Here is a 13738-nt window from a genome sequence, read left to right as displayed (position 1 = left end):
ATATTTCGAGATGATTCAGAGAAGCCAAACGGTTCATTTTACTTTCTCTTAAATTTGTCAAGATCCGTTTTAAACGAAGTCTAATTCCAAAAAAAAAATAAAAAATTTACCTGTCCTGCAATAAATAATTCAGAGCACTAAAGTTTTTAGCAAAGTTTTATCATCGAACTACTCGTATTGAAGGTATACAATTAAACTGAAAGCTTTTTAAAAGGTAGATGTCCTTCCGGTTAAACGGGCACGTCAGACACCAATTTACCACAGTGAGACATGAAATAAAGGTGAGCCAGATGTTGCTACAGAACCCACGAACCGAGGTGAGTGCTGCCATCAGAGCAGAGCGGCTTTACCAACATCAGGAATTAAAATCGAATAAGAACGGAGCAGCACTAATAGACCAAAGACGCCAAATCACTGCCCTTCCACCATTTATTACTCCGTCTTAGCTGCAGGTGCTGATTAAGTGTAGGAAAATGAAGCACCGATGAAAAATGCAAATTGGAGGGGACGACAGATGGGAGGCGTGACACTATACTGGCAGCTGATATTTACCTCAGGTGCTTTAACAATGGCGCTGGCCAGCACTACAGCATTTAATGTGGCCATTAAAAAGTGAGAGGAGTATATAAGAAACGCACCCCGCAGCTTTAGAGAGCAGCCATATTTGTTCATCTCTGTTTTTCACGTCATAAGCGACCCTTTTTTATCAGTGCCAATCATGCTTTTGAAGGAAGTGGTTCATTTGCAGACCGCATTTACAGAACATGCACATGAGCCCATAACCCCAGCGGGGTTGCATTTAAAATCCAGACGGCTGGAAACACTATTTATCAACATCAAGTATCAGGAAAACACATCACACCGTGGACTACTGCAATAAGACTCCATAAATAATAAACTGGGTGACACCCAGTTTTAAAGTTTGATGTGAGTGCAGGTTTAGACTTCTTAATTAATGTGGTAACGATGCACATCCTTGACCCTGAGCAAGAGCTTAGATATACAGACTAGAAAGACTAATAGGACTAATTTACTGCATCGTGGCTGTACTTGGTAGAGAAGAGATGTGGGTGTGTTTATGAGCAGCTGCAGCCGCACACATTTGAACACAGGGACACTTGGTGGTGAAGCAACGAACTGCAGAGCCACACAGAGAACCTGATCTCCAGCCCTGATGAACTGTGGACCTAATGACATAAATGGATCAGAGCCCTGAGCTGTTTCCCCTAGGAGGCTCCACTAATGATAAAATAATTCACATTAAGTTATAAAAATCAGAAAGACTGATGATGATTTGTTTTGTTGAAGGCCACATCCCACCCATAGATTTTGGATAGAGACACGGTAAAAAAAAACAACAACTTTAGGCTCATTTTCTCTACATTTAAAAGAAACTGGTTAAATTGAAAACACATTTCTACAAAGCAATATTAAAACTTTGAAATCTAATGTAAATAAATGCATTATTATTTAATGGCCTATATAGTTGAAGAGATAGTGAAGCCAATAAAACCCTCCCAAGCAGAAAAGCTTATTGAAAAGCATAAATCAGAGAATGGACGGCTGAAGAGCTCATGGGTTAACGTTCAAGCCGACATCTGAAAGGGGAGAAACATGACTGACAACTAAATCTGCTGGAACTGAGTGAACGTGAAAGACGGGGACTAATAAAGGAGACCAACAAGTGTCTGTGGAGCAGGCAAGAAGACAGCAGGATTTGCTCTACAAAAGAACTACGACTTCAGATTAGAATTAATCTTTAATAAATCGATGAAATAAAACAGAACATTTTGCTCTTTTCGAGCTAAATCCCAGGCTGCCATCACACGTGCAGAATTTGCCGCTGCAGGAAAGCTTATCTACACTTTCCCCTGCTATTAATTAGCAAGACCGGTTGCTTGAAAATAGCTATGTAGGATAGTACAGGATTTCCATCCATGAAAGAACAGCCTTTAATGGAGCCCTGCATACATTTTGTTCACTCCATGCAGGATTTAAAAGCAGCATGACACCAAAATGGAAGAGCTGCAGCGAGGCTTTCCGGCTCAGTGCTGGATATAGCTGGCAAAGCAAACCACTGTAAAATGCTTGGCACAAAAGCTTGAATAAATTCAATGTTCTGAGGTAATTACTTTCATCCTCTGGCAAAAGCAAAATAATAAAAGGTACCCAGTTTGACGCCAGAATAGATTAATTCAAAACAAGGCTGTGCTGTCAGTTATGTTCCTGAAAGAACAAATTACACGCAAAGAAACAACAGCCGTTAAAATCTACAGAAACTACTGCATTTGTCCTTTCTTCTCAAGGACGCTTGGGCCTTTTCCCTTCGTGGTTCCTGCAGCAGATGGGTGTCAAGAGCTGTGCTTGAGCCTCCCCTGTCAAAACATATTAAAGCAGTGAGCTGGCTCTGCTGTGGGCGAGCCGTCTGTCTGTACGCAATAAAGCCAGAGAGGAGTAGGTCTGGCCAGAGCTGCTGCAGGCAAGCCTGCACAGTTTCAGACACATTTATTTTCAAAAGGTTTGACATGCTCTCTTTCAAAAGCTGAAAGTGTCTGATGGACAGTTGGTGGCGTTTTGTCTGGACTAAAAATGTACACGTATATTGTCTACAGACTCTCTGTGGGAAGATTCCGTCATTTCATTGTTCCTGTATATTATCAAGGTTCAATATTTTTACGGAACAGCTCACGTTCAACGGCTGTATGAACAGACACATCTGCACTCCAACAGCACGCTCTTCTCCTGTTTGTGTGTGAAAAAAAAAAAAAAAGATGATCCACTGTAATTTGCAGGACCGTTTAATTTGTTTTTCTGCCATCTAACAGCCATAAATAACCCAATGTCCAACCCAACAATATTGATCCCTGCTGGGGCAAACCTCATGAATTGCAAAGAGGATGAATCATGCTTATGGATTCAAGCGTTACGTTGGAGTCGAGAATCAAGGCAATCTATCACCTTCTTATGTAATCCACTTGACACATGAAAACCCAACAAATATATGCAGACACGTCATTGAGTTTGTCTATTCAGGATAAAAAGATATTCGATTTAACCTGTAGTCAGCTTTGACAATTTAAGGGATGCTTAAATTAATAAACATATATTGATAGTGTTAAAAGAGAATGTAGGTGTAGACAACACTTCACTGGCCGCCTGTGACTGACAGAAAAAGCTGCCACCATGTTCTTGTCTGAAAATAATCCTGTAAATCTGTCATCAGTGAACCACAAAGGTCATTGATTATGAAACATTTGGCTGATTACATGGGCGAGGCAAAGAAAATCAAAAAGGGAAATAATCTTTCACATTTGCGACTCTCCAAATGCAAATAAGAGCAGTTAGAAAAGCACTCATCTGATTGACTTGTGCATTTATTACATATCAATTTAGAGTAATCTAAAATAAGTGTTGGATTGTTTCCAAATCCAAACATTTTTTTGGGAGAGTAGAAAATGACACTTGGGAAAAATCTGTCCGTTTCTGCCTTGAGCTGCAGATAAAGTGGCACTTCTGTGCTCATTTTCCCTCCCGAGCAGGAGGCTAAAAGGATTTTGGTGGCAGGTAGTTGATAAATGAGTCGAGCCGGCTGTTGCTTAGGACCAACTCTCACAACAGTCAGTCTCAGAAATCATTAAGGCTGTCAAGTCAACAGTAGGAATTCTCATCACTCCAGGAATTTAAGTTTGTGTTTTCAATGAGACTTAATTGAGCTTAATATTCTGAGTCACGCATGTCTGATTGCATCTCCTGAAAGCTGCTAGGGTCACTAAGTTGCCACCATCATTACTGCTGTTTATTAAGTCTGACAGGGCAACTCCATTATTACTAATGAAGTTGGCAGGTAGGAGCTGAGATTCCCACCTTAAAAACATCGCAGTGCAGAACGCCACACACTGCGTGTAGAACCGATACCAAACAGCAACCTCATTTTAGCTGTTTTTTAGCCTTTAGAAGACAACTTAAGACAAGGCAGCGCCCCCGCGTAAACAGAGCCTTTACGGAACGCAAAGCCTGCAGCCTTCGTCTATTCTCACCTTTTATTCGCTCACTTTGTTGCTTATTCTCACTGGGAGCATAAATTCCAAGAGAAATTTTAAACTGTGACACACCGTGGGGCATGTTTGGGACCTCTGTGTGATTTTGATGATAGCATTAATCCTTTAGAGTGACAAAATGTCAAAGATGCGAGGCCACTCTGGGGCTGAGGAGAACAAGTCAAGCAGCCTTCAAGTGTCGCCCACACGCGCTGTGTTGATGATGGCGGTGGTGACTAATACCACCTATGGTCTCAAATTGCGAGTTCTGGCTGCTTATCGGAAGTGCACAGCACCAGGAGCTACACTCGCCCTTACAGACGAGGATGTTGGGAAACTGTAGCGATGAGATGTAACAGGCGAGAATCGAAACGCTTCTGAACTGGTGTGTATGGGAACACAGCTGAAATAGGTCTTAGTTATCAGCTGGCGAGTGCGTACTGTACATTTTATAGAACATTTTACAGCACAAATTGATTAACTTTAATCATTTTTCAGTTGAAACCAGTGGAAATTAAACAACTGCTGTAGTATGTTGGACCTAATCTTATAATTTATTGCATCTAATGAAAGACTTTCGTCCTTGGCTTCATCTCAACCGTCGTTGTTTCTGTGTTTCCTCCAGATTCTCCTCTGCTGTATCCATCTGGTCTCCTACCTCTGGGTATTTCTACTCCTTCTGCACCATCCTCCCTAACGTACTCCAATAGACGTCATCCAGGCATCAAATCCCAGGAGATGCTTGCGGTAGCATTAGCACAGACCAACATCTGCCTCCGACAAACATGAACAATTAGTGCTAGACACTTTGCTCTACTTGGAACTCCCTCTCATACTGAATCTATAATCAGGCAAGTCATAATTAAACACTAAAAAAGAGAGAGAAAGTAGAGTTGAGAGGTGATTTAACGACCTTTTACAACTTAATGGTATGATCACATGCTAAGGTAAACACAAGCTATATATTACATTGTCATTGGGATGGGCAAGAACCGATACCAGGTAATGGAACTAGGCTGATAGAGCCTTATTTCAAAGTATCAGTATTCTTAATAGCTGTTGATATAATGCACCATTACTCAAGGCAAAACACACACACACACACACACACACACACACACACACACACACACACAAGTACTAAAAGAAACTGGCATTGAACATCCCTACATAATAAATAAGCAGATAAATACATTGCACGAATGAGACACCGCATGCCTGACAGACCTGTGACTTCAGTGTGATCGCTAATCTCCAGCTCCCACACATCCCAGCGTTCATGAAAGCCTTGTGAAGGCTGACAATAATGACAGTTCAGTCGGGAGAGACCCCCCCCCACCCCCACAATACACACTCAAGCCTTGCTGCACCAATACTGCACACCCACGCAGCTAAATGCAGACTAAGTGCCACAATGGGTCTTGCACTAAACAGGAAAACCACAGATGGATCACTAAAGGCCCCACCACAATAATAAGGAGGATTGTTTCATTTACTGTATGGCATACTTGTGCCTAGCTTTCTGACAAATAATAAAACTTTAAAATAACTCCAATGTCAGAAAAACATCTAAAAACAGTCTCATCTTGTACTACAGCATCAGCTTTCCCGGAGGTGAAGCAATATCTTTGCTGAAACAAAAGGGGAAAACCCAGATGCAAAAGGGAGTGGGGGGTGGGGGTTCTGAAGAGTCCTCTGAGGGTTACTTTGCTTTGTGGGTTTAAATTTGAGAATTCATACGGGAAAAGATCAATCAACATTAGAAACCGCAAGCATACAAGAGGTTGTAAACCAAGAAATAGAGCAAGGCACTGGAGTAGGAGTCCAATTCCCTTTCTGTTGACAAGCAAAGACGTAGAAACTACCAATTACAGAGCAGCACTACAAGATGCTATTAATGATGGTCTTTTCCTTCGCATCCTCATTCCCTGTGCACATAATGTAGTGAGCTGAATGTCTCTGTGCCTAAGAGGCTACACTTTTCATCAAGTTACTATTTGATGAGGGGTATGGATTGGATTTTAATTGCATGTAGTTTGGAGACACACACACACACACACACACACAGCTCAGCAACAAGTAACAGCAACAAGGTCTAATTACCTCGTGTAATTTACCAGTGATCAGAAAACAGCTTGAAGAGAATCTGCAGAATGAGATGCTATAATATGAACATCTGTGATCATGTGGCACAGAAAAACAACATATGAGTTGTTTATTTATCGTGTCAATAATGCTCTGATTTACAGCTACTTCATGGCAGGAGACCCAGACACAGTGTGCGGAGAGATAAGAAAAGATAATAGCCTTTCCCTTTCATAGAGCCAGATCAATAAACTAATTGCAAAACACAAAGGCTCGCAATGATTACTGAAACACAGAGGTTGTTCTGAACCACAAAAAACCTGGATTCAAAAGATAAGAAGCACCACCGTGATTATAGCGACAACACAACCGGAGCAGGCAGAGGTAAAAATTCAACATTGCGTTAAATTCTAGTGTGCATTGGTTCAGTAACATGAGGAACATGTGAAATCCAACAGCAGGCCCAGCAATTGTGCAACAGTAATTACCCGACACAGTGAACCACGTCTGCTTTACAGAACCACAACTGTCCGCTGACATCGGATTACAATATTCAAAAGTGCAGATTGAGGATCCCTTCGCGGCGGAATGATCTGGACTTTACAATGAAGCAAATTGCAAGGAATGGTTCACATGCAATTACTGGCAAAACCAGGTCAAAGCAGGAAATCGGGGGCTCCATTTCCTCTTCACCAAAAGTGCTGAAGTGCTGACCCTTTAGCCTGGTTTCAGTACCACGGAGAGCTCCGCGGTACTTTCTGAGACGGATGCTCTGGTAATTCCCCCTCTCCTGGGCAGCAAACAGCATTTGCTGGCCTGCTTCTCCAACCACAGCAATAATTGAACTCTTAGGAGACTCCAAAATGCTCCGTGATCTACAGACTGCAGCCCCAGACGACAGGGAAGCGATAGGCTTTTTCCTGTACGGCTCAGATTAAATAATGCCTCCAAATATTTGCCCTGCTGCCGTTTATCATTTGTTTTATTTTTCTCATCTCTATAGATAAGTTGCCTCAGTGAAAATCCATCTTACTCACTGTCTTTAAATGGGAATGCCCAGAAGAAACCGGCCAAAATCTTGACTGTTTATTCAGTCGAGCAACACCAAAAAAAGGAGATGAGCCAAATTGTATGAAAGTATTGGTACCAATGTTAGCTGCAGTCACGTTGTGAAAGAAAACAATCCTCAGGCAACTGCTCGAATACCACAGTGTGCACGTTTTCTTCACATTACCTGTCATCGTTCTGGAATGTCTGGTCCCCCAACAACAAGTCCCTGAAGCGATAGCGAGGCGGAAGTGGAGGCACCTCGGTTTCCACCTCCGCCATCTTAAGCGCGGAGATGTCCAGAATAACGCCAGAGTTACTGCTGTTGTTCTTCTGCACCGTCTCAGCGGAGGTCCTGCAGGGGGAGTTGAGGTGGGGGCAGTTAACATGTCATTAGCGGCAGTGACTGTAATCAAGATAACAATATTAGCTGGCTGTTCAGGAGGGATTAGGCTGAAGAGGAGAAGCAATAAATGACAATATTCAGTGAGACAGGACACAAAATCTAGGAAATGTTAATTTCTAATGAAAAATAATATTGAACCCAACTTGACAGCTTCACAAAGAGAGCGCTTTTGCAAAAGTTTAAACTTACACTGAGGATCTGGACGATGTTTTCAATGTGCTATAACAGCCATTGCATGTAGAGCTGCAACTAGAACAGGCTCTAAAACAGCCTTATTTTATGTGTTATTTGAAAAATAGTTATCTTCATTAATGGAATATGGTTCAAAGTGAGTGAAAGTATATTACCTGTACCTAACAGCATCTGTAAATATATTGCGATCCAACACATAAATGCAAAGGAAAATCAAATATTTAATTCCAATTAATGTCTTAAGCCTCTTACATTAAAAGTGCTGGTTGTGACAAGTTGACCTTCAGTTAAAAAGTGGGTGAACACGCGCGTTTGTGTAAGTGCTTCCCCTGTGTTACTCAATGTCACATGTGCTGGAACGAAGTGCTCAGGGGCAATTACCTGTCACCATGGGAACCCGAGGATCGGCGTGGAGGGCTCATGGCTGCCTCTTGTGGACGATTTGCATGATGAGGGAAGAAGGGAGAAGTAAGGGAAGTGGGAGAAATAACAGACAAGTGAATTCAAATGGGCTTATTACGAAACCACCTTAGCCAGCATGTAAAAGAGAAGGATTCTCTGCGCCTTAACTCGGCTCGAAGTTGAGTGGCACCTGTGAAATGTGAGAGCTCCTTAAACAGAGCAAGAGCATCAATCACCCATTTAATGGCAACTGTGCAGCTTGATTAATGGGCTCGCTGCCTCGCATGTGCCAAGTTGACGTCTTCCTTACATATTCAGTAGAAAACAATGTTTAATGTGAATCGATCAACTATTTTCCTCCAGAGGGAAAAATCTGTGTTTATTGAGGACGTGTGTAGTAATGGATGTATGAAAGCATGTTCCTTCTACCACAGCGTAAGGGTCAACCATGTGTCTCCACTTCTGCTCGAGTGATCTAATGCAGCTCCTATTTCAAAGACCACTTGTATGTTCAGTCATGTGTGCATCCTGTTCAGATTGTTTTGATTTTCCTATAAATCCTCAACGGGGGCATAAGTGGCTAATACCAAGCAACATATCTGCGTGTGGTCATCAGAGTACAGTGTGGGCAGCCTAGAATGGGCTAATAGCACACAGAGACATGCTTCCCTGATTAACTGAGCACAGAGAAAGGAAAGCTGCAGGGTAATCATGTGTCGAAGAGATGAGGGGAGGAAACAGGAAATTAAACCGAAATATGGAAATATGTGTGGATGCATAAAAACATCAGCGTGCGCAACAAACTAAAAAACTGGAGGACAAAATAAAAAAGGCAGATAGGGTGGCTGCAAGTCAACCATGAAAACTAAATGCTGCTAGTCTGAAAATCTACAATCTCAAACCCTTAAGAGCTGGCTTAATGGATGCCCAGAGTGACCACAATAATGGGTAACAGGGTTGCTGAGAGGAACATGACGTCTCCATTTTATAGAGAATACCAGTGATTCAGAATATCAAAGCAGCAAAAAAGAAAAAAAAATAGACCGAGGGCACAGATAAAACTGGTCTAAAAAAAGGGAGCGATAAAAGGGTCAAAGTGAGCAAAAAAAGAAAAAATATTCAAAGCTGAATTACATGCTTTCTCCTTAAATTTGCATTTTAACTGAAAAAAAATATTAACAAATACTTAGATGAGGTTGACTGATTAGCGTCACATTTTATTTAAAGGTAAACACAAAACAACCATTTCAAAGACATCCTAAGGAAGATCAAGATTAAGCTCAAGATCATATGTGCATATAGGCGGTCGAAACACGAGGTTACATAACATAGCAGGTTGGTTTGCTGTATGATCAAAGCTTTTGACATTGGAAGATCAAAGGTCAGAGTCCCTCCGGAATTTCGCACATCATCAAAATGTATTCAGCTCTTTCTTGGCCCATTATCAACATCTCCATTAAAATCCGTGCGCAACTTTTGAGTTATTTTGCTAACAAACAAACACGCAAACGCCGGCTGTCACATACTGTCCGCTGCTTGGCGGAGGTAACAAGAAAGGCTCGTATGAACTTCCACGGCGTGACCTCCATGATAAAGACGAACGGAAAAGATGCAAACTTACAAATGCACCCCACGGCGAGCAGCACCGTGCTGGTGAGGTTTCTGACCGATCCCATCACCGTAAACACCGGGCTCCGGTTGGATAACCTCCACACGCACGGTCCGCACAGCCTTCACGGTGTGACAGAGGACGTCTGGTGTCAACACGCCCCTGCAAATTCGCGGTCATTTTTCTTTTAAATGTCACTTTTATGAGATACGTCTGCTCATTAGCAGGGACGGAGATCGAGAATTAGCTTAAGCCAGGTAAAAACAAAACATGGTAAAATGTTTTTAGCGACACAAGCTAATGCTGAGTAAGCTAGACCCCCCCATCCTCAAATGCGAGACAGTAGTTCTACGGTCCTCAGTCCGTCGCTGATTGGATAAAAATCTTTTAATTTACGGAAGCGGGCACACCTGACAGCTCATTTACATATCAATGCGCGCCCCCCTGAGCGACATCCGCACCAAGGCACTTCCTCGTCTCTTAGCAACAACATTGTTTGCCTGTGTTGTGTCCAACTATTCAACTCTATCGCTTGACAGATGCAGAATGAGGCCCCCACCACTTCTATCGATCCGAAACTTGTTTTTCCTCCCGGCTCCTGTATCAATCCCCACGGTTCGACACGTCACAACATCACCGGGACCTTTCAAATTATTAAATGTCGCATCGTGGCCGAGCGAGCTGCACCCCCCGCAGCTTTTAATGCCCCCCGTCAGCATCAGCATCAGCATCAGCATCAGCATCAGCATCTGCGTTCTCATAGTGGCCCTTTCAGCAGGTCAGTGCGCGTCCCAACCTGGACTCACCTTCAGTTCTAGCGCCATCTGTTGGCCACCTTTGAAAGGATTCTGTGTGCTGAGGAAGCCAAATCAGAGTAAACTATGTAAAAAAAAAAAAAATTAACAAACAAATGAATGAATAAATTAGTAATATAGAGATTGATTTTGCACCTCTTTTTAAATATAATTACACCCCTGTGTTATATGATGATATGATGTGTTTTCAATAAATGTAGGATTTAAAAGAAAATACACATTTAAAGAATAAAATACATGTCAGAATTTAGGTCCACACATCTCTCCACACATCTGGCAGTGAAATTTAAGAGAGGAACTTTTTATTGTACTTGCATTTTAATATAATCCTCTAAGATAAAATATAGTGCAGGTAGACACACTAAAACATTGAATTAGAAGTGAACGCAATGTCCTTTATTTATTTCCCCCCCTCACAGTTACCAATGGAGCATGAACAGCACATGCACCACTACGTTACAGCACACATATTTGAAACATACCTGGAACAGCCCTCTCATCTGCTGCATGCCTCACCATGGTCCCCCTCATATTGAAAAAGAAATTCATTCTGTGGTCAACGGGGGACGGGTGGGAGACACCTCCGGCTCGTGTGTGCCTCCAGAATGGACGCGTTGCCGTGTGTGCCTTCCTCGCGCTCAGCCTCTCCACTTTTCAGCCTATTTTCCGAGGGGTGGGAGCGCTGAGCGTCATCGCTCTGAAGCCCACACAGCCACTCGTGCTTTTCTCATGCCAGCAGTCGCAGCTCACTCAAGATCCCGATTCCCGTATTTCCACTTCCGTCAGATTTGATTTTATTTTTTGCAATGGCAAAACTCCCTCACCTATTCTCAAATGTGCGCACAAGCTGCATAACGACAGCAAATCTAAGCGTCCGTCCACGGCTGTTTACAGCATAATTGCTCTGCAGAGAATCACCAAAGCTTATTTCCAGGCACTGACAGCGCAACCAAGTTTACAGCACACAAGGGAGGCATATTTTGCAATGTTAATCAACCAAACTGCTCTTTTATCTCCCTAATTATTGAATAGTATCATATATAACGGGAATAGCGTCACATCGATCTAAAACTGCCTGTACTAAGATGACCAGGCAGCTATATTTTCTGCTGAATCATCTCTCTTTTGTGTGTGAGAAACAAAGACAGACCCTAACCTGGCAGCCTATGTTGTGCATTAACTGTAAATATGGTTTTGTAACATCAATGGCTGCTGCATCTCGCACTGATGGCTCCTCGAACCAACCAACCACCTGGCAACAGTTTTCAGAGTTTTTGAGCCTGGCTGATCCTCAGCACACTTTGGCCAACTGTACTTCTGGAATATTTCTCCTCCAGCTTGCAAAGTGTCTAAAAACAGATGGAGATGGAAACGCTGAGCCTGTAGAGCGCTCAACGAGCAGCCAGGAGGCATCTATGTCATACAGGAGACGAATATGGCGTGTGAATCACAAAGCACCTGCGTTCGTCTGGCTGGAAGAGGACAGATGTAAAGTGGTTTTATTTATAAGGTTTGAGTCTATTTGAGGAGCGATAATGATAAAGACATCCAAATCACCGGAAATGCAAGCGAATGTAACCAGTTCTTTGTCCGTTGTGGAAGCCCCAGTTGTTCCCTTCACAGGACTGCCTCACACTGTGTGATGTTGCACCAAATAACAACTGTTTCTCCCTCATAATTGCACAAATGTACAAGCAGTTACAGGTGTAATTATTGCACAACACACTCTGTTGATTAATATGAAGGAAGAGCAATTGAATTTGCAGCCTCTTTACTAGAGCAGAACACAGCAGAACAAATATTGACGTATAAAGAGCTCTGGGAATTGCATCGATGTAGTAGTGGATGAGGAGCATCATTAAGATGTCACATAATAAGCACATAACATCTAAAATGCATATTATACAATAACTAAAATAGAAACTAAACAACTGCAATGAATATATTAAAAAAAATAGGTTGTCATCTCATCTATCTCTGTTTGTATTTGTTCGTTTTATTGCTGGCCAGCCTTCATAACTGCAGCGGGCAGGCTCCAGCACCCCCATGACCCCCGTGGTCAGGAATAAGCATTGATTCCCAGGCATTTACACGACTGAAAAGCTCAGACCAACCAGCGTAACCCTGCCAACCGGGTCCTTCGCCTCCTTATTTCCAATACGCACACACACTCTGAGTGTCCTGTGGCAAAATGCTGACGCCACATGATGTCCCTGGTGGCGGCGCCTTACAGTCACCGCATGCGTGAACACACCCTCGTCGTGAAAAGCTCACGATGATCAGAAGGGCGATAAATGTAACAAGAATTCAGAATGCAGTTGGTCTCTGTCCCTTTCAGGACAGACATGCTACAGATGCCATTTGTGGAGGAAAAACATGGTTAGAAGTATAAATTTAATTATCAGTAATGCATTTGAAATTTGATATCAATAGAACTGGAAACACAAGTTTAATAGGGTGAAAGGAACAGTGGTTTGCCATAGAAACAGGCTTTTCTGAGGTTGACACGAGGAATCAGGACCGAGGGGGAGGGAATGTTTGGTCGCGGCTGAAAAGGAGGCGCCGAAATGTGACGAATCAAGTTTGAGTTAACCTAAAAATCAAGTTTGCCAAGTTCCGATCGGTTCCCTTCATATCTTCAATGGCATTAAGGTGTTAAAAAAACAAGAACTTGAATGAGCTGGGGTGGCTGTGTCACCCAACCGAGGGATTTGCACGCATTTGGAAGGAGTAGGAGTCGCGGCGCCTGGGTCGGAACATGTCAGAGCAGCCGGGAGATCCAGGCCCAGCTTTATTTAGCCACAGTCACAGGTGGCGGAGGTGCACCGGGTACAGAGCACAGCCTGGTTCTACCTGGGACGCAGCATGTGGGCGCACAAGCACCATTTATACAGTATAGTAGCACTTCACTGAGGGGCACTGAGCGCACAGCAGAAGGCAGACAAAGCCATATATATGTATTTATATATACAATACACACTTCACACACTGGATGAGTAACAGTACCTCGGAGCGAGGACAGCATTTATATTTATATTAACACGGGTCATATTGATCTGGGGCAATTTGCAGACGCTAAAGACATCTGAGGAAAACAAAAAAGCGAACGTGCTTCTGTTCATGTTGAGAGACTCAGACCATGAAG

The 13738-nt window shown here is 42.8% G+C and overlaps 1 protein-coding gene across 13 annotated transcripts in view; it reads right to left on the bottom strand.

Moving 5' to 3' along the window:
* Positions 1–11254, bottom strand: part of kcnt1b (potassium sodium-activated channel subfamily T member 1b) — a 40208-nt gene extending 28954 nt beyond the window's left edge. For 4 of the 13 annotated variants that reach the window (XM_057031989.1, XM_057031994.1, XM_057031997.1 and 1 more), the window contains exons 1-4: positions 11076–11229; positions 10585–10657; positions 8149–8197; positions 7357–7524 (exon numbers count right to left, since the gene is read on the bottom strand). In XM_057031989.1, coding sequence (XP_056887969.1) covers positions 7357–7524; positions 8149–8197; positions 10585–10657; positions 11076–11102 — 317 coding nt within the window. In that variant the 5' untranslated portion in view covers positions 11103–11229. Of the gene's footprint in view, positions 1–7356; positions 7525–8148; positions 8198–9790; positions 10090–10584; positions 10658–11075 lie in introns of those variants that run through there. The other 9 variants (XM_057031990.1, XM_057032005.1, XM_057032001.1 and 6 more) reach the window with 5 other exon arrangements.
* Positions 11255–13738: the final 2484 nt, after the last annotated feature.

The sequence above is a fragment of the Takifugu flavidus genome, chromosome 5 (genome assembly GCF_003711565.1).
Source record: "Takifugu flavidus isolate HTHZ2018 chromosome 5, ASM371156v2, whole genome shotgun sequence".
Classification (NCBI taxonomy): domain Eukaryota; kingdom Metazoa; phylum Chordata; class Actinopteri; order Tetraodontiformes; family Tetraodontidae; genus Takifugu; species Takifugu flavidus.
This window is presented reverse-complemented; position numbering and strand designations above follow the sequence as displayed.